The sequence below is a fragment of the Pogona vitticeps genome, chromosome 11 (genome assembly GCF_051106095.1).
Source record: "Pogona vitticeps strain Pit_001003342236 chromosome 11, PviZW2.1, whole genome shotgun sequence".
Lineage (NCBI taxonomy): Eukaryota > Metazoa > Chordata > Lepidosauria > Squamata > Agamidae > Pogona > Pogona vitticeps.
The window spans coordinates 1,081,043-1,101,127 of NC_135793.1; the positions used below are offsets into that span (position 1 = coordinate 1,081,043).

Here is a 20,085-nt window from a genome sequence, read left to right on the forward strand (position 1 = left end):
CATTTTGAGACCCTCAAGGGTTGAGGGGAGTTGTAGCAACAGAAGAAGCATCCGCATTGGGTGGCGGGAGGGTGTACACACATGCCATTTTAAATGTTCTCCCCTGCCTTTAAAAAAGAAGACGACGCAAGACTAATATCAGCATGAGACGCTTTAGCCAGACTCCTTGCAGGAATTATTGAGATACAGTGGGGTCTTGACTTGAGAACTTAATCCGTATTGGAAGGCGGTTCTCAAGTCAAAAAGTCTGTAGGTCAAGTCTCCATTGACCTACGGTGCATTGAAAACCGATTAATCCCGTAACAGGCCGTTTTTGTTCCATTTTGGTTTTTTTCTGGTCTGTAAGTCAAATCTCAGTCTGCAAGTCAAACCTAAATTTTGCGGCCAGAGAAGTCTGTACTGTAACTCAAAAAGTCTGTAAGTCAAGCCATCTGTAAGTCAAGGGTCCACTGTACTTATTTGCAAAGGGCTTATTATAAAATGTGAGCACGGTGTTGAGGGGGTAGAAATTAGCCTACCTGGTCAACCTGGGTATCCTCTCTCTGCCATAAGCGGCTTCTCATGCTCTAGTAGGGCAGAAGAGGGTCAGCAGAGATCCTTTGAACTGGAAGTGTCCTGGGGCTGAACCTACCTGGTCCTAAGTATCTATAGGCAGTATATGTTGTGTGCAGCTTCTTACCCCTCCTAATCAATGCAAGGCCTTCAGCTCAACACACTTAATGCCACATTTTCTTTTGTGCAGTGTGTTTATTTTAAGGACCTGCCAATAAGCTCCAGTGTGATTTCTTGCTCCCTCTTCCAGCTTCAAGGAACTTTTGGGGCTAAAACCATGTGACTTTTTAAAAGGGTGATAAATGCCAGATCTGAATGTAGTTGTTGCCACATGTTTGGCTTCAGGCCAAGGTTGCCAATTAGCATCCTCCTCGCCTGACATCATTGCCAGCTCTGGTGGGTATCCTTCCCCCCCCCCCAGGAAAGGCTGTTTGTCAAGAGTGAGAAGAGGGGTAAACCCAAAGAGTTCTTAAAAGCTGGCCCTTTCTTTATTCCTGCCTAGGTTTAACTGATTACAGTGCCAAAGAAAAAGGAAACGGGTGCATTTTTCATTCTTTAATCTCTTTTGGCAAAGATATAATACTCTGCACTAATCTTGCAAAAACAGAAGTAATCATTTGTTTTTTTCAAAAATGCATGGATAGAATCAAGCTTCTTGGGTTCTGTGTATGCTTCAGCCTTTGTGTCTCCACTAACATAAATTTCCTGGTTTTGCACGTTCCTTAGAATTCCTGAAAGGCTGGCCTTTCCACCCAAGAGTAGCTTTTCAGGATGCAACATCCTCTGCAGCTGCTTGGTGGCGTGATGCCTTTGGTCCATCCTCCTGTGCCTGCCCTTCGGTCTACGGGCAGGGTTACACCTCCTCTTAACCTTAGATTTGTGTTGTTTTTAACACACTTGAAATCAATTTGCAACGATCCTCCTACATGACGAGCACACTTTTTTGGGGGGGGCATTTCCAGGGGATTTTGGTTAGAATGCGTGTTATTCTAAAGAGAGCGAGGGGGTTGTTTAATGTGCATCAGGTCATGAATTGCAGTTTTGTAATTAGCCTGGCTTCCCCTCTACATTTCGCCAAACCAGCCACTCTTTGGCTGACAGCAAAGCTCGAAGGGGAACCCTTGAGAGGGTAAGGAACGCAATCGACTTCTCGCCCTGGGAAGCCCTTGACCAGAGAGTTTCCCCAATTTTTTTCCAGGAGCCAGGGATGAGTAGATGTCAATGGCTCACTCTGCCAGCCTTCCGTTGCCCTTTCGCCTCCCTAGAACCCTCCCTCCCTCTCTTTCACTTGGGTTCTGACCTGCACGGCTAATGCCAGGGCATGTCACACTGCACTCGGCTCTTGTTTTTCCAAGCTCATCCGCTCTTTATTTTTATTACCATGTTCCCATTTTCATTGAGCAGCCTCCCTTAATTGCTCAGATGGTAGATCGTCTGAAGCATATTATTTAAAGGCTGGCTGGCGCGCTGATTTATGGAGCTGCTCTTTTGATTTTGACATTTTTACCATTGGGGACTTATTTTCCTCATTAGGGCCAAAGGAAGTTGCCGAAAGGTATTGCTTAACGTAGGGAGCCAGAAGCCCACAGAGGACTACTGATTTTTTTATTTTATTTTCCCCTTGCAAAAGTCGAGAGAACTTCTTCTTTACCCCCTCCTCGCATTTCATAATTCTTGTATTTATTTATTAATTAAATCCTTCCAAGCTGGTCATTGGGATGGGGGCATAAACATAATCTAATGCCGCTGCCTTAATTGTCTATTCCTGTTTAATGGTATTCTGATGCATTTTAATTGGGTTGTTTATATGTCCTGCACTTTGGGGTAATTTATTTTACTGTTATTATTTTTAGGCTGGTGGTAGTCTGTATTTTAGGCATGTTTCTTGTGTGTTTCTTGTTGTAAACCGCCCAGAGTGTCCTTTGGCCAGATGGGTGGTGTAAAATGAAACAAACAAACCAACCAAGTTGGAGTGGTGATGATGCTGCAGGCAAGGGAAGAGGCGCCAGAAGGCTTTTCATGCCCAAAGAACCAACCTCTGACGCTGCAGCCTTTATGGGGATGAACATGCCAGTTGCCACCGCAGCGAGGATCAATGCCATCCATGTCAGAGAATTTAGAGAGCCATCGTTACAGACTTGTGGTCTGTTTAATACAATGCATGGTCTGGGTGTGACGATTGTGCTCCACTGGGAGCACGTTCCATTGAAATCTCCTGTGGAGTCAAGCAATGCCACCCTGTATGACTTCCATCCTGCTTCTATTTCTCAGACGCCGGGCAAAAGTGGCAAGGCGTTAGTAGCCGAAGGGGGTCGTCTTCTTGCTAGTCTGTGCTAGTCCATTATAGGAGGTGTAAACAAAGTAAAAAATGATTAAAACATGGTGGGCCCTTGAAGAGGAACTTATATATATATCATTCATTGTTATTTCTCTATCGTTAATTTATGACAGTGGTTCTCACGTTCTTTACAGCACAAGCTTCTATGAAAGACCTGCATATCAAAAACACTATCACCGCAAAGTTTAATACTCACTGACTATATATATATATATATATATATATGTGAAAACCACCGTCATAAATTAACGATAGGGAAATAACAATGGTAGAATAACAGGAATGATAATTAGGAAGGCTATGAAGTCACCCACCCACCCCAAGCTTTTCTTTGTAATCAATTGCAGTTGCGTGTGGATTACCCCAGACAATGGATGACCACAAGAGCAGAGCGAAGAATCTGCTTTATCTTTAAAAATTCTAAAATAGATCTGTTAAGGGGCGGGAGGGGAGAATATCTGGAAGATGAATATTTGTATTGTTCATATCTGGTAGTGCCCCAAAAAGCCATGTCTTAGATTAAGTCTATTGACTACAGGCTAAGAATCCAGAGAGAAACAACTGAGATAAAATATATACACATGCTAGACACACATATTGATGGACTTAATAAAAGCCATGAGGAAAGTCTTGCCTGTGTCATCGCTGGCCCTGTCGCTGACCACACGGTGCAGAGATCAGCCATCCCGTTATTGCCCATTTAGCTGTGTGTGCCATCATGAGCCCTTGCCCAAGGTGAGGTCCCCGTGATCTGTAACTCCCGAGATGGTAGATGGCCTGCATGAAACTGAGCAGGGCTCTGTCTTCCAGTTGCTCCATATCTCTGAATCCTTCCCTAGTTTTCTTGAGCAATCTTCCTCTTTTTTTCAGCCCGCAAATTGAAGAAACTGGGTAATCTGAAGATGCAGGAGGAGGGCGAGAGTGCCGGACCCTCAAGTCCCACAGAGGAGCAGATGCCGAAGATGTCCATGACCCGCATTGACAGCCTGGAATGCCAGCCCATCTTCCTCAATGTCCTCGAAGCGATCGAGCCGGGTGTGGTTTGTGCCGGCCATGACAACAACCAGCCGGACTCCTTCGCCGCCCTTCTGACCAGCTTGAATGAGCTTGGGGAGAGGCAGCTGGTCCACGTCGTGAAGTGGGCCAAAGCCTTACCAGGTAAGGAAACCGGCCTTGTGTCCTTGCTCCCCGTCTCCCACCCAACGTCTTCTGAAGACACCAAATTTGTCTCCCGTTGTATTACATTGGAAAGATGCTTCTGCTAAAGTTGTGTCTGGAAAATCAGCTTGGCTTCCTACAAGCATGCTGAGATGTCCAGAGATTGTCCATGTCTTCGCTCCGTGCACTCAAGCCTCAGCTCCTTCAGCTTAAATGTTGCTTCTGCTCACTGACCTTACTTCTCTGTAGACCAGAGAAGTACAAAGGTTTTTTTTCCAGGCTTCTTTGTTGCAAATTCCCTCTGGTGAAGGCTTTCCTGTGCACAAGGCTGGCTTGGGTTCTACAAAACAGAGCAACTCCAAAAGAAAAACAAATAAATTATGACTTAATGTGCAGAATTAGTAAAAGGCATGTACTGTGTTCCTCTTTCCTTATTTATCTTCCTTTAGTGACATTTTCATTCACTGGTTGCGTTTAAGAGATTGTCAGAAAAGTAGCTGAATGCTACTTTTCTCACAATCTCTAGATAATGCGTCAATGTAACGGTGAATGAGGGAATTGTTCTTTAGAATAATGTGGATGAAAGAATACGGCATTTTTTTTTAAAAAAAAGGACCTTCCAGAACAAGACTTTCACTATTAAAAACAGACTAGACCTCTCATGAATACTCACCTCAAAGAGCCTTGAGTGGGGACTCCAACTCAACTCAAGCCAACTCCAAATGTTTTATTTTTCCCCTTAAGGGAACTGAGAATTTTGTAGCAATAGAGTCAAAACCCCAAAAGGTAGGGATCCCCCCACCCATCCAACCCCAGTTTACAGTCTACTCATCTCCTGGTGATGTCTATTATTTTCTCCTCGTTCATTCATTCATTCAAATTTATATACCACCTCATTAGTGCAGAAGCCCTTTACACATTACACAGAGATGGCCTTGAATTTGCCACTAAATGTCTGTTCAACAGGGAACTGGGGGCAAGACTCCTGGGTACTCCAACCAGTCAAGCATTCTGTTATCTCCCATTGGATCTCCAAAGTGAGATACATGTGATAAGATATTCCATGGTGTCCTGGGACACAATTTGGCACTGGCAGGATTCAGGGTTGTTGTTTTTTTTTGGTCTAACAAAGCTAAGAAAATGGCTAGAATCCCACCGTTGGTGGGGTTAGCTTAGGAGGACTGTATTGGTGGCCCGGCTGATGAGCAGCTGTTAGGTGTCCACAGAGGAACTTTGGAGAATGGTTTTGAGAGAGGAAGGCTGTGGGAGTGACATACAGACACACGCTGAGTGTCACGGACCTCTGCTTGTGAGTGTAGTATTGGGAACTTTGATTATCAGTTCGATCCGGCAAATCCATGGTTTGGGCTTGTTTGTCTTTGAGAAAAGTTGGGGAGAAGGGGGCTAGCCAGTATGTTTGGCCGAGGAAATGTTTGGTGCACCTCCTTGGCCTCCGTTATGGTCTTCTTCCTCTCCAAAGTCACTGCTGTCACATAGACAGCAGCCTTTCTCTTTTCAAGCTCTTCCTTCTCTTCCAAACCAATGTGATCCCATATGCCCAGATTTTAAATAATTTTTGCTGTTCCGCTTGTCTTGTCCATCTCTGTATTCTTACCAGCAAACATTTCCTAGCTCATTTAGTCAAGCAATAATCTCTGAGTTGCTCAGCTAGGACTAGACAGCTCCCAAGTTCACATGAAAGTGGATACTTGTTCTTTTGGAAGGTGGGGAGGGAAAATTGGTTGGTTGGAGGGGGACGTGGTTGTCTCTGAGACGTGAACTTTCAAAACTGCCTCTGGTAAATCTTGGTTCAGGTTTCTTTGCAAAGTTCTTTTCAACAGCATAAGCAGGCACACGGGGAGAAACATCCCAGGATAACAATCCTTCCTCTTTCTGGGGTTCCTTCTACTTACACAAGAATGTTCTTGATTTTTGTTGAGGGCTTTAAGGGGACATCAAACATATCAAGAACTAATAGGACGGGAGATTAAAACTGCATTCTATTCACCATCAATGTAAAATTGAGGAGACTTTCGTTTAGGATTGCATGTAATCTTCCAGAACTTTAAGGTTATTTTAAAAGCGAGGAATATCTGGGTGGTTACAGTTAGGCAAGGTCTCGCTTAGGTCAGTCACTTGTGCTATTCCAAGAAGGGGGTCGAGGGACTTTGCTCCTTGTAGAGGAAAAGTGGAAGAGCGTGTGTTGGGTTAGTGGAAACATCATCCTGAGCCTTACGCCACTTCTGGTATTCAGGCTATTATAGCGGTAGATCGCATCAGAACTTTGACCCCCTAATTTAATTGCATTCCAGAGGGTTGAGCCATCTGAAGTATACTCCACAAATCAGGGTATGTAATACTTCTTGGAAAAGCTAGTACATAACTGATTGAAATATCTGAACTGCACTAGATCGGGTGGAGGGGCTAGTTAATTTTTAACAAGTACAGTAGTTTGTAGCTTCAAACAGTGATTCCCAGATTGTGCACTATGGGGCTCCCATGGGGCACTGCCAAATCCAGCCAGGGGCACCCTAGAATCCTCTCATCCTTCCCTCTTTCCCCCTTCCTTCCCTCCCTCCCTCCCCAAAATATCATATCAGGGAGCCATCGGTAGCGGCCAGTAAGTCAAGAGCTCAGCGAGTCAAAACAGTTTGGGAACCACTGGCTGGATAGGATTTTTTTGTAGTCAACATCTCACAAATAATGTGTGTTAAATGTCTGTGGAGGTCAGCCCTTGTGCCTCTCCTAGAGCCCTCCAGCAACCTTGGCCAATAAATAATGTTCCCTTGTTGGCTGGCATATTCTGGAAGGCGACATCAAACAAAGTGCAGTTTCCGAGCTTCTGATTGTTCTCTGTAATTGGGAATCTCGAGAAATTATATCATGATAATCAAACAATTAAATGAGGCTTTTTTGTGTAACAGCCAGGACCATGGAGACAGGGGGGGTTGAACTTTTGACTTTAATATTATGGTTGACCCCCCCCCCCAAAAAAAAATCCTTATGGGCAATAGAACCTAGACCGTGACGTCATCCTATACCTTTCCAGAACTGCCCGCTTGATTATCCCATGGATGTTTCTGCCCATCTGTTTGATGCCCAGTTCCTCGAATGCTGTGTTTGTTCAATTCTAACACAGTGAATGCTTGCAACTCGTTCCTAGAGAACTTTCCATCTGATGGATAAGCAGGAGCTACACCTTTCGCAACCGGAAACATCTAACATGATGGTCCCTGTTATGGCCCAGCCTCATGCCTGATTTATTCCAGAGCCTGGGAAGTTACTTTCTAAAAGTAATCAGTGATGGGCACAAGTGCAAGACCCAATGAAACAGCTGGGTCTCCATGTTGTTCTGACCTCATGGTCGCCGTTCCATCCCCGTGCACTGTGGATATATCAGAATCTTCCTGCAACAATTAAACTCTTACTCTTAAAGGTGCCTTGGGCGGTTCTTTGCTTCATCTGCAGCAGATTTACACAATTTTCCCTTTTGAACATTTTTTTAAAAAGACAACTCTTTGCCATTTCTCAAAAGGAACTAACATCATTACTTCCAGCTACTTATTATTTTTAAAGCTGATGACTTGTAGATACAAACCACCCAAATTATCTACAAGAAATTAAAAATAACCACCGCTGCCATTACCTTTTGAACTGCAGAGCTGGAAGGGGCCCTCTGGATCACGGAATCCAGCCAGATGCCTACGCCCCTGAGTGATCCAGAAGTTCAGGCACACGGATGACAGATTTTTAAAAAAATTCATATGGCTAAGACGATGGCATAACAGTATGCTTAGAGCTACCTCCTGTCACCTCACCCCCCAGTGAAGGTGAAGCACTTGAGAGGCCATCCTTAATTTCTGCTATTAAAATATAGCCAGGCTCTGCCTCAAAAGAATCAGTTCAGATGCTCAGAGAGCTCCTTGCTAAATAAAATGCATCTAATTGCAAAAGCGGAGAGAAATTCCCCTCTACTATCCTGTGCATTTAATTTTGAAAGTAGGTCTAAAGGACCCACATCTACAAAGCAGCCTCAAACTGCCCTCTTTCCATGTGTGCCATACCAGGAAGAAACAAGGAAGAAACAGCATCCTACAGAATCCAACAAAGGTTCATTGGTGCTTATCTGTCCCAATGTGAGAAAGGGCTGGAGTACCTATTCCAAGGTTTTTAAAAGGATCGGATCCTTCAAGCCTGAGCACATCAAAAATATAGTCTTTTGCCTGTCACGTTGTCAGCGACAACACTGATTACATTCATCCAGCAGAAGCACAATTTACAAGATGCATGACGTGTCCCAGCTGCTCATACACAACAGGAAAATGAATAGAACAGGCTAAGGTCACTTGTGCAACAGTTGTGTCGCAAAACAACACAAACACACCTGTAAAGAGGCAGGTTGCCCTGTTCCTGCAGGCTCCAAGATGGCATACAAGAAGAGAAAAAAATCAAATGACTAAGATCATAAGTGCATCCCCATGATAGTCATGAATGCATTTTGTTAGGAAGTAACTAAAATGTTAGAAGTTACACCACAAAAGCAGTGGAAGTGCCCTTGCTTTGTTATGGTTGTGTTGCAACTTCATTGTACCGGAGTTGTTAGGGGGAAAAGAATGAATTAATGAAATTAACACACTATTCGTAACCAAAATACTTCCAAGTTCTGGTTAACTTGGAAGTAACTTCTATGTTTTTCTGTGCTGCTTACTTCCAAACAAGTCAGAGCTTTCAAGTAACCTGTGGTTTACTTGACCATCTTGCTGAGAATCCTTGTTTGTGTCCATGCCGTTTTTGTGAACAGGCATAATTCTGTCGCTCAAAAGGCATATCACCTGTATGTCTGCAAGATTTACATTATGCCTTATGGTTCTGTAAGAGCAACCATTAAAAATGCATGCTTGCTCAGGAACCAACACAGTTTCCAATCGAGAAGTTTTATTTCCATCATTTTATTCCGTATGGTCTTTTTCTGTACTCTAACCACGGTGTGAATTAGTGGTTAAAATCACCTTGATTTCAGTCTGTTAAGCCTGCTTTGTGATGAAGGAGAAATAACTCCTACAAGCACCTTCGGTGCAGCTAAAACCTAAGCATGGCATGTGAAACCATAGTTTAACGTTACAAGAACGAACCAATATATCCCTGGAGTTTGTATTCCCACCTTTTGCTCCCCTCTCCTTCACTCACGTAGGCTGTGAAGCTCCACTTTGGAACCAGCCACAATCCCCTCTGACATGCAAACTCGTGGAGCATGATCTGTTTTAATAAATAGCTGAAAGAAGCCAAGATCAAGCCATGGTTTGATGTCCTTGTTTGTTAACTCTGCTAAGGACACAACCCATTTCCCAAGTTTGGACATCGCAAGGAGTCTCTGCTCTTGTTCTTCTCCTCACACGGGTGAAGGAAGAGCAGAAAGACCTACCCTCTCCAGAAGGGCTGGCTACTTCTTCAACAGACCAAAGGAGACAGAAGCTGCTGCTTTAGACCTGCACAAGGTCCTGTTCTGTGCACTGCTGCTCTCCATGTATATTATCTTGTTTTTTGAGTTACAGGTTTTGCCCAATCAAAGCCCTAGCAACTTGGCCTCCACTGTCCTGAGAAGCCACCGCCTGTTGCGCCCCCATCATGACTGGCCAGAACACCATCGGCACTCCTCGGCGGGTCCCCATCCTCTTCTTCTGGAGACTTGGCCAAGGCATCCAGAACCCATGAAGAGACCTTTGGGTCCAACTGGGGCCCATCTAGACCAACACTCCATTTCCAACAGGAGACAGCAAGATGTCTCTGGCACACTCAGTGATTCCCTGGTATTCTGAAGAATGCCGCTCCTAAATGCTCCCCTTTTACTGTCGTGAGTGGTTGCTCTCAACAGAGCTCTTTCTTCCCCCCTCACCTTCTCCTGCTCCATAAATGTGTCTGCCCTCCCCCATCCCTGCCTATTAAAGCCACCTATGGCTGGAGACTGCCACCATGTCGTATGGTGTGCATGCCATGCACGAGTTCCTCATGGCATTGAGCTCTATCTTCAGCCTGTCCTGCATCTTCTGTCAAACTCTTACTGTTGGGTGACGTCAAATGGAAGAAAGGAGCAGACCATCCTCTGTCCACTTTCTCCAGAACATGCATCCTTTTGCAAACTTCAGCCATGCTTTGTTTCTACCTAAACTGCCCCTTACAGCCACGTGAGTTGGCCACAGCAAAAACCACAAGAGCACCTTGAAAGGTGGTAGGTTTTATTCCTCCTGAACTGGCGTGGACAATGGCAGTCTGCAGGCGATCAAGGCACCGTCCTCTTTACTGCACCTTTCTCTGGAAACAGGCTGATCTTTTCACAACTGGAAGGCGAGGCCACCAGCATCCGGGCCAGGGAGCCTTCAGAGGTGGATCCTCTTGCCCCACTTAGCAGTCCTGACTGAAATCCTCCTCCTATTCAGCTACTCTTTCCCACTGGACAGAAATCGGAGCTAAAAAGGAACTACACTAAATAGTAATTCCTAACACTGGCGCTAAATAGTAACTACAAGGGTTTGAGAGTGCCATTTCCAACTCCTTCCCAAGAACCATAGTCTGAATGCTGATATTACACACACACACACACACACACACACACAACACACACACACACACACACACACCCCAGATGCATGTTCTGATGTTACTGTCTTGGGTGATTTATTTTCGGTCCCTTCCATGCAGCTTCCAGATGTGTGATTTGCTGTTTCCACCCCTCCTTCCCACTGAATAAGCAATCTCATTCCACCATTGATCGTGACTGAAAGCTGCCTTTCCCTCGTGAGTCATCACCAGCTTTGTTGTTGTTTAGTCATTTAGTCGTGTCTGACTCTTCATGACCCCACGGACCAGAGCACACCAGGCCCGCCGGTCTTCCACTGCCATCCCCAGCTTAGACCTCATCAATGTTATATGCAAAATCTGTCTTGTCTGGGGTCCACTTTGCATTGCATTGATATTGCCCTTCCTTCCTTCCTTCCTTCCTTCCTTCCTTCCTTCCTTCCTTCCTTCCTTCCTTCCTTCCTTCCTTCCTTCCTTCCTTCCTTCCTTCCTTCCTTCCTTCCTTCCTTCCTTCCTTCCTTCCTTCCTTCCTTCCTTCCTTCCTTCCTTCCTTCCTTCCTTCCTTCCTTCCTTCCTTCCTTCCTTCCTTCCTTCCTTCCTTCCTTCCTTCCTTCCTTCCTTCCTTCCTTCCTTCCTTCTCCTCCCCTACGCTAACCATGTGTAATGAAGTATCAGGCGGGAATCATTGCCTGTTGCAGCCATAGGCTGCCATTGGGGCACCCTGTGAGATGAAGGCCTGAGGAGAGGTTGGTGGAGAAGAACCCCTGAGGTGGAGGGAAAGCCAGACACGGTCTCTCCAAAAACCCACTCCTTTCTTTGAGAGCTCTGACCAGGAAGCCCTCCAGGAAGGAAGGAGAAGCTTTTGGCCGTGTGGAGTTAATGAGAGCCACAGGGCAGCTTACCCATCAAGAAACCAGATGGGTCTGGAGGGAGTCTGAAAGGAAGGAGGCCGTGATCTGTCTCTTGTTCCTCCAGAAAGCCTGGAGGAAAACAAGGAGCTTCTGGAAGGACCGCTTCCTGCTTATCCTTAATGGACTTTGGGGGCATTGGACAGGGACCCATAAGGACGGTGTGACTGACTCTGGATCCAACCAACTTTTCCTCCCTTTCCCACTTCTTTTTAACCCACTTGTGTTCCACTTACGGATCCATTCATGTCCTGTCCTACTCACTTTAAGGATTTTGCTGAGCAAGTTCTTCAGGACTTGTCTCAGTTTTTACTGTCCTATAGAACGGCTATGGGTGGAGGATGCTTAGAGTTAACCAGAATTTTTGGGGGGACTGGAGCAGTTTACACTTAAAATGTTTTTGATTGGTGGTGGGCTGGCGGGCTTTTACCATACTACTATCCATTTTAAGATTTGGGGATGTTCCCATCCTTTTTAAAAAAACAAGTAGATGGGTGTAGGCTTAGATATTGCTAATGCAGGGATCCCCAAAGCACACATATTACATATATTATACAGTATATAGCTAACTTATAAGGGGGCTTATTCCATTAATCAATCTTGACACTGAGCATAAAGGACACTCCGTGACCACTGTTAACTTAGAGCTAATGAATTTTGTGAGTTTCACTTTTTCCTACTTTTATTCAATTTACTTTATTTGGGAGAGGGGCCCTCCAAATGCTTCTGTTTGATTGTAAGAGGAAATGGCAACGTTTGGAAATCCTTTATCAACAAACAAACCCAGTGGAGTTCTCAGCAAGCTGCACCAATCACATTCAATCAATAGCTACAGTAGAGGTCTTGTTGTGAGCAACCCTAGAGATGCCCCTCAAAATACACACACACACACACACACAATTGCATTGATGGTGCAAGACCAGTTTGACCTCAATTCCAGCCTTGCTCAGGTTACACACACACACACACACACACACACACACACACACACACACACACACACACACACACACACACACACACACACACACACACACACACACACACACACACACATGTAGTAGGCATCCTTCAGTCTTGAGAGACTGGTCGCATGCTCTGTATGGAGGTCTTGGAACAGCATCTAATGTGGCTGAGAAGGCCAATTCGAAAACGACCATACCTTCCACACTGAAGACAAATACCGTCTGTCCCCTGTCCAGCTCCCTGATTTTGCTGGTTTGGGGACTGCCTCTTGGCCTCGGCCTGCTGGACAAGGGTCTCTTCAAATTGGGAGAGGCCGTGATGCACCGCCTGCCTCCAGGCTGAACGCTCGGAGGTCAAGGTTTCCCATCTGTTAAAGTCCATTCCTAAGGCCTTCAGATCCTGCTTGCAGATCTCCTTGTATCGCAGATATCCTTGTACCACACACACACACACACACACACATGTGGAAATGACTTTATAAAATGGTTTCGCTGCTCAGTTCTTCTCCAGTCTGCATAGCATTGTGCCACAAGGAGGAGAGATCTCAATGAAAACACCCCGGATACGCAGGGCCTTGGGAAAACATGGTCTCATTGGCACCACTTTTTAAGAGGCTTCCAGGGATTTAATGGGTGTTTGCAGTGGAATTGGGTCCATTCTGGCAAAAAGACAAAAATTCTTAATATTGACTGTTGTGGGAGCAGTGCAGCTTTCTGAGAACAAGACCACACAAAAGTGGCTTTTATGATTCATTGAATTATCCTTTGGAAATGCAATAAAGCTTCTTGGTCATTGGGCAACATGACAGAACACATTTTCTCATTAGATTTTATTTTTATTTTTATTTTTGAATGCAGCAACAGCACATGCTTATATCCTGCTCCCTGGTTGCATCTGAGGATCACTAGATAGTTACACCCTGTATTTTTTTTTACTTGTACTCTCTGGGCACAGAGGGCTTGGTCAGAGGTTCCTAATGGTCCTCCCCAGCTGTCCTACTCAACCTAAGGGAGGAGGAAAAGTCACAGCCGCACCATTTTGTGCAAACAGAACTTGAAACCACTGAGGCATTCAGGACGTGTCACAGGATGGTGGGTTAGGGAGTAAATGTTGTATTAGAGCTTGTCCTTGTTTTGTAGAACGATCCTTCTGATCCTTTGGGCTTAGGAGAAACCAGATCCAAAATTGAGCTTCCAAAATGCTAGTTTTCTGTCTAGACTTTTGATAAGTGTATCCTGGGCAGTCCTCAAAGTCTTATACTAGGACATATGCATATGTTTAGGCATGCCAAATCCTTATTCTTGGGCCAGTGTCTGACTGCTCGTAGTTTGTGGTTGCATTCCCAAAAATGAACTTGCACTGGTTTGTTTGTCCCTGTATTCCTGTCATTGTGAGCCACATGGATGACATCTGTGTAGCAAAGCAGCATAACACATTAAAATAAATAAACAAATAATCCATGCACTGCTCTTCTTCCTGTGATGCTTGAAAGAGGCCGTTCCATAAACATGTGCACTTCTGTTCTCCTAGTCTTCAATATGGCCCACCTTCCCTTCGGACAAGAGACGGAGGGAGGCAGACCCTTTCCTGGTACTTCAGCTTTCCCCAAAACATAGGCATTTTCACATTGTTTTTAGAGAATAGCCTCAGAAAGCATTGTGTTCAAGTTTTCACACATTCCCAACCTTGGGTCCCTAGTTCTTGGACTACAGCTTCCAGAAATCCTGGTCAGCACAGCTAGTGGTGAAGGCTTCTGGGAGTTTTAGTTCAACAACATCTGGGGACCCAAGGTGGAGAACCTCTGGCCTAGAATCTTAGGTCATACAGGAGCAATCTCTAGGCCAGTGGCTCCCAACCTTGAGTGGTGTTCTTGAACTACAACTCCCAGAGATCCTGGCCAGCAAGGCTAGTGGAGTTTTAGCACAAGGACATCTGGGGACCCAAGGTTGGGAACCACCACTCTAAGAGATGTGCTTCTCATTTAAAGCCTCGTCCTTCTATTCTGAAGGGAAGTCCTGATTCTTATATGGCAGCTGTAGCTTGTTATTTGGAGGAAGGAAATCTTCTTAGTTGTGGCACCCACTAGATGAAATCTCTCCCCCCCCCCCCCGAGATCATCTTCGCTCCTCAAATGCTTTCCTCACTGTTGGCGGAACATGGATAAGAAATCACTGAAGAGGGCTTAGTACAAATCTCACTCTCATCACTTTTTGGTGGGGTTGTGGGTAGACCATCTCACACAGCCTCTCTTGTGCATGATGGGTGTGACCTTCCAGGGCTCTCCTTGGGATGAACATTGCAAGAGCCTACATGAAGCACATTGCATACTATACCGCTATGAGGCCAAATACTGACGTGTCATCAGAAGAGTTAATTTCCTCAAAGCCTGAAATGAAACACCGAGTTGACCCAACATAGTCCCTGCTGCCCTTCTTCCCAGTTCCACATGGCCTCAGGTGTGGGCATCCTTGCTGAAGAAGGAGAGATTCTGGAAAGGAATGTTCCTGGTTGGCGTCCAGCTGTTGCTTAAACCCTTGGCATTCGGCACCACCAAGATCAGGGTTTCAAAGAATCATAATGCAGATCGTTTGCACCTAGATATTTATGGCTGTTGGGTTGTGGGAAGACAGGGCTTTGCATGCTTTCAAAGATGACAAAGTTATAAAGAGAGAGAGAGAGAGAGAGAGAGAGAGAGCAATCTCATTTGCTAACTGGGGGCAAAAGGCATTCCTGAGTTCTCACTGGTGGGTTGGTCCGCATAATCTCTCTGTGAGATGGTACAAAAGGAAATTTAAGATACAGATCCTTTTCCTCCTTCTTCTATTTTTTCCCCCATCAAGACTTTGTCTCTTGCCCATGGTTTTTTGAAACACAAACACACTTCTTGAAGGGTGGGAGTGACCATGGTCATTGTCTCTTCTGATTGAAAAGAAGACACTTGTTAAAGTTGTCTACCGAATAAACTTGCTGAAATTGTTCTGACCATTTTTGTGCCACCTCTGGAAACAGGCTCTCTCGGGGGCCATACTAGAGACTGCAGAGTGGCTGCTGTAAGAAGAGCATTACTTTGACTGTTTAAAGCCCTCTGGCCATAATCTCATGAGCCTTTCTGAGCTTCTGTCATCCGCAAGGTAGCTTCTTCTTTTTTATGGCTGGTCATCAGGAGATAAACACCAGCTTTTCTTGCTTTTTGATTCCTCAGACATGATGCTGAGACAGGAGTGCACAACTGAAACAGCGTCAAGCTTCATTCTTCTGATGAAGTGCTAACACTTCCTTGACCCCCAGTTTCTTATCTCATGGTTCTTCAGGACTGGCAAGTCCAGCTAGCACTACACGAATGAATACAAGGATGTCAGAGTTGGCCACTCCATCCGCTCAACCCAGGCTTTGCAACTTCATGCGGTCCAGTTAATTTTGGAATACAACTCTCCTAATCCTTGGGTTGGTCATGTTTATGGGGCTGGCAGTCCAAAACTATGGGAGGTCATCATGCCGCCCAGCCCAGACCTCTCAACTAGGCTTGGGGAAAACACCAGAATGGTCTACATTCTCCCTCCAGATCCTTCATGTTGGTCTAGGTTCTCCTCTGCACAGAGGTGCAGTGGCTCAGACAGGTGACCACTGAAAGATCTTCGCTTACAGGTAAGCCACCTGTCCTTTCACGGAAGAGAAAACTAATTCCTAAAAAGTTGGACTTCTGGTTTCCTAGAAAATATATCATCACTCCAGAAATATTAGGTGCCCTGAGATTGCTGGAGAGTTCCTTCACTGTACATGTGTGAATGAGTGAGTGAGTGAGTGAGTGAGTGAGTGAGTGAGTGTGTGTGTGTGTGTGTGTGTGTGTGTGTGTGTGTGTGTGTGTGAGAGAGAGAGAGAGAGAGAGAGAGAGAGAGAGTGTTCTCCAGAGTTTTTACAGAAGTAGTCAATCTCCATTTTCCCTACACCTGTGCAAATGGAATTCCTTGTGCTGTATTGCTCCTATGTCTCTCTTGCTGGTACTGTGCGTTTTTTTCCTTTGAAAAGATTATATAATGTTAGGAATGCTTCAGCGCATGGGATAAATTGGGTAAATTACAAAAAATGTCTTGCCTGTTCTTCCAAAAAAAAAATGTTCTTGCCCTTCCTCAGTTTGAACATGCAACACGAAGCCTCATCCTAAATGGCAGAGTCTTCTGGGTTTTATTGTACTACCTCAGTTTCTCTTTCCCTAGAAAGCAGTAACAAACGGCTGAACAGGTTTGTGTTCTGAAAGCAGAACAGTTATTGTTCCTTTAGCTCAGTGGTAAAAGTGGCTCACGCAGCAGCGGGATGTTTATGGGATCAGCAACAGGGGATCCCATCCACCATACTCTAATTTAGTTGTGCTCTCAAGAATCGACTCATTGCGATTTGAAGTCATAGATTTGACATTTGCAACTGTCAGTAATAGTCAAATTTCTGTCTCTTAATATAATGCTTTTCCATCTTGTGTTCAAAATAAAAACTAGTTCTACAGCATGTAATAAATCAGTGGGTCCCAACCTTATGTCCCCAGATGTTCTTGGGATACAACTACCAGCACAGCCAGGAGGAAAGGCTTCTGGAGGTTTTAGTCCAAGGACATCTGAGGCCCCAAGATAAGAGTGCCTGTAACTTCCCCCAAGCTACATGTTTGCAAGAATTTTGAATTTCATCTTGTGCATGTGGGACACAGAAGCAATTAGATGAATCAAGCTGGTAGAATTAGGCAAAAGCTGATGCTGTCTGGATAATTTTCCACATGGGAAAAAGTAAGATGTAGATGTCTAGAGAATAACTTACTTAAGCATGAGTGAAACAATGGCTTATTCTCATCCACTGAAGAGAGACAGAGCATTTAAACAATGGATCAACTTATACCAGATGAACTTTGATATGATTGACATGGTTATCTGACCTCATACTGATATTAACCCTATAGGAGAAAAATGTCAGCTGTGATGAACCTCCATAGACTCAAACTCCAAGTAGTACCATACATTTAAAATGCTCTGAAAACTTTGTTTGATTGTCATACATTTGACAAAGATCTGACAGAGAAAAATAACGTCTAGGCTAAGCAAGGGTATGAGATTGCAAAAATAATTTTGAGTATAATCAGTGGGTATATGGCTTGCACATGACCTATTTCACTGTAAGGTAATATCAGATTACATAATTTTCTTTCAGTCATTTCACCTGAGCAAAGCTACGTCTTGCTTAACCAGGGTCCAGTAAAGGATTCTTGACTTGGGACAGTGAGGGCTCCACAATCTAGAAGATTCACACATCTGTCCAAAACCATAGGGCATGTGAATCATGTATCTTGCCAGATGGTGTAGTATAAATGGAAAGTTAGCATGTGTAATTGATAGCATATGTAATGATAAGGTAACAAAACTCTGTTTCATGCTGTACACAATCTGCTTGCTTCTATGGGAGAAACAAACAACACTGGATGGGGGGAGGGGGGAATCTTTCTTTTCTCCTTGCAGTGAGATGTCTTTGTGTGAATTTTTATTTTTCCAAAGAAATTTCATGGGATATATTGCAGGATTTCTCAGATGTTCCATGGCCAACGTTTTCTGGAAAAAAATGCCACACTGTGCAGGATTATCACTGTCCTGAACAGTATCCCCTCCGGAACGGGCAGAAAAAAACCCAACCAGATTGATATGAATCCCTGCACAAAAGGGCATCTTCTTTCTTCAAGATTCATCAGAAAGCACACAAAGCTATGCAGAGTTTGGTACTTCCCTGCACAAAAAAATTAAAGGGAGGAAGTCTTGTTTTCATGAGACATTGAGAGATCTTGCCAGCACTGAGAGGAGGTGAGCCTTGGTGTGCTAATAATTAGAAAATTGCAGAAAATGAGAAGATCTGCAGGTATTTGTCACATACCTATAAAAAACTGCAGGTTCTCTCTCTCAGTCTCTCATCTTTATAGATTAAAAAATAGACCCTGGATGTAATGGCTTTGCAAGGGAGCTGCTAAGGCTCAAAAAGTCTTCTTGACAAGTAGCTACCAGCCGACAATATCCTAGTCCCAAATATATTAGTTTTTTTTAATGCATCAGGGCTTTCCTGTTAAAGAATGTGAGCACAGAGTAGTCTCTGCATCTCGGCTGACCAGGTTTCTGTCTGCGCCTCTTCTCCGTAGGGTTCCGCAACCTTCATGTGGATGACCAAATGGCCATCATTCAGTATTCCTGGATGGGGCTGATGATCTTCGCCATGGGGTGGAGGTCTTTCACCAATGTGAACTCCCGGATGCTTTACTTTGCCCCCGACTTGGTCTTCAACGAGTAAGTTCTTATTTTTGTTTGTAATGCCTTTTCTTATTGACCGCTGATATTTTCCAATGACACGTCACATGGACTTAAGGCTGAAGGTGGGTCGGATGCTCTGTAGTCATTTGCTGGAAGAGGAGGATGGTTCATTTATGGGCCTCCAGCTCTTGTTGGCCGTTTGACATTGGAAGGGGGGGGGACCTGCTTCAGATCTTGGTGGCCCCTCCTTCCTTGGCAGTTTTTAATCAAGACGTGGGGGTGAGCATCTGTCAAGATGTATACAGAGTATGTATATTGTAGTCTGCACTTTGAATCTTGGATTGAGCCAGAGTTAGAATCACTGAATTGAGACCATCTGCTCAAAGCTGAGGGCTTTGACATCCCATGTCTGCAACAGGACTTGGAAATAACACGTTGCATTTAACATGTTAAACTTAAAATCAAGGGTGTGTGTTGTGTTTTTTTTTTTTTTTTTATCAACAGCAGGACAAACCAACCTGAAGAATCATATTTTGGAAATATGGGGTTTTTTTTTAACCTTCTAGCACTAGTTTCAAAACACTGTTTTTAAAAGGATTAGCTGCATCTTTCCTGTTAAATGCAAAAGTAATTATGGTCACTGAAGACATTAAACGTCCTGTATTATTTACAACCTCTGCTTGGTAAATCTGTAGGTTCAGGGCTCCCTTCTGCTTACTCAGCTTTGCTCTTGACCTGGGAAATCAATTGTGCAGAAAAGATTCACACAGCTCAATGAACAATAAAACCAGCAGGAATGAACAGAGGCTCAAGCAAGAGAAGTTGTCTGCTGCCAGCAGCATAACAATAGAAGTGTTGTTTTGGTATTCATTTACTGATGTGGGATGTCAGCAGGGAAATAGAGAAATTTCCTTGTTGTTACCCTTTCATTACAGGCTAGGACAACAACCAGATGATGATTCTGGGCAGCTTTGTGGGTCTTCTGGGTTCATCAAACTGGATTAAAGAGGGGGCAGGATTTAGTGCAGAGGGAAAAGCCAGAACCTTGGCATGTAGGTTGGGTGACATGTACAATCTGAAAGAGGTGCTCCACGCATCATCGTTGTCTTGTTTTACTGTCATTGGAATCTAAGTGTGTTGAATTTTTTTTTTCCTAAGAAAAAGTCAGGAGCATCTTGAACACTTTAAACTTTCACAGATCTTCCTATTTTGGACCACTTTCTGTCTTGCATCCTGCCCAGAATAGCGTGAATGCTGCAACTCAATAACAGCAAAGAATTTTCGAGGCTTCTAAAATTATTATTATTATTAAACTTTCTTG

General features: G+C 44.3%; 1 protein-coding gene across 1 annotated transcript in view; it reads left to right on the top strand.

Moving 5' to 3' along the window:
• AR (androgen receptor) overlaps positions 1–20,085 on the top strand; it is a 128,036-nt gene that overhangs the window by 98,047 nt on the left and 9,904 nt on the right. Inside the window, exons 4-5 of the mRNA XM_072981277.2 lie at positions 3,761–4,048; positions 18,656–18,800. Coding sequence (XP_072837378.2) covers positions 3,761–4,048; positions 18,656–18,800 — 433 coding nt within the window. The remainder of the gene's footprint in view (positions 1–3,760; positions 4,049–18,655; positions 18,801–20,085) is intronic.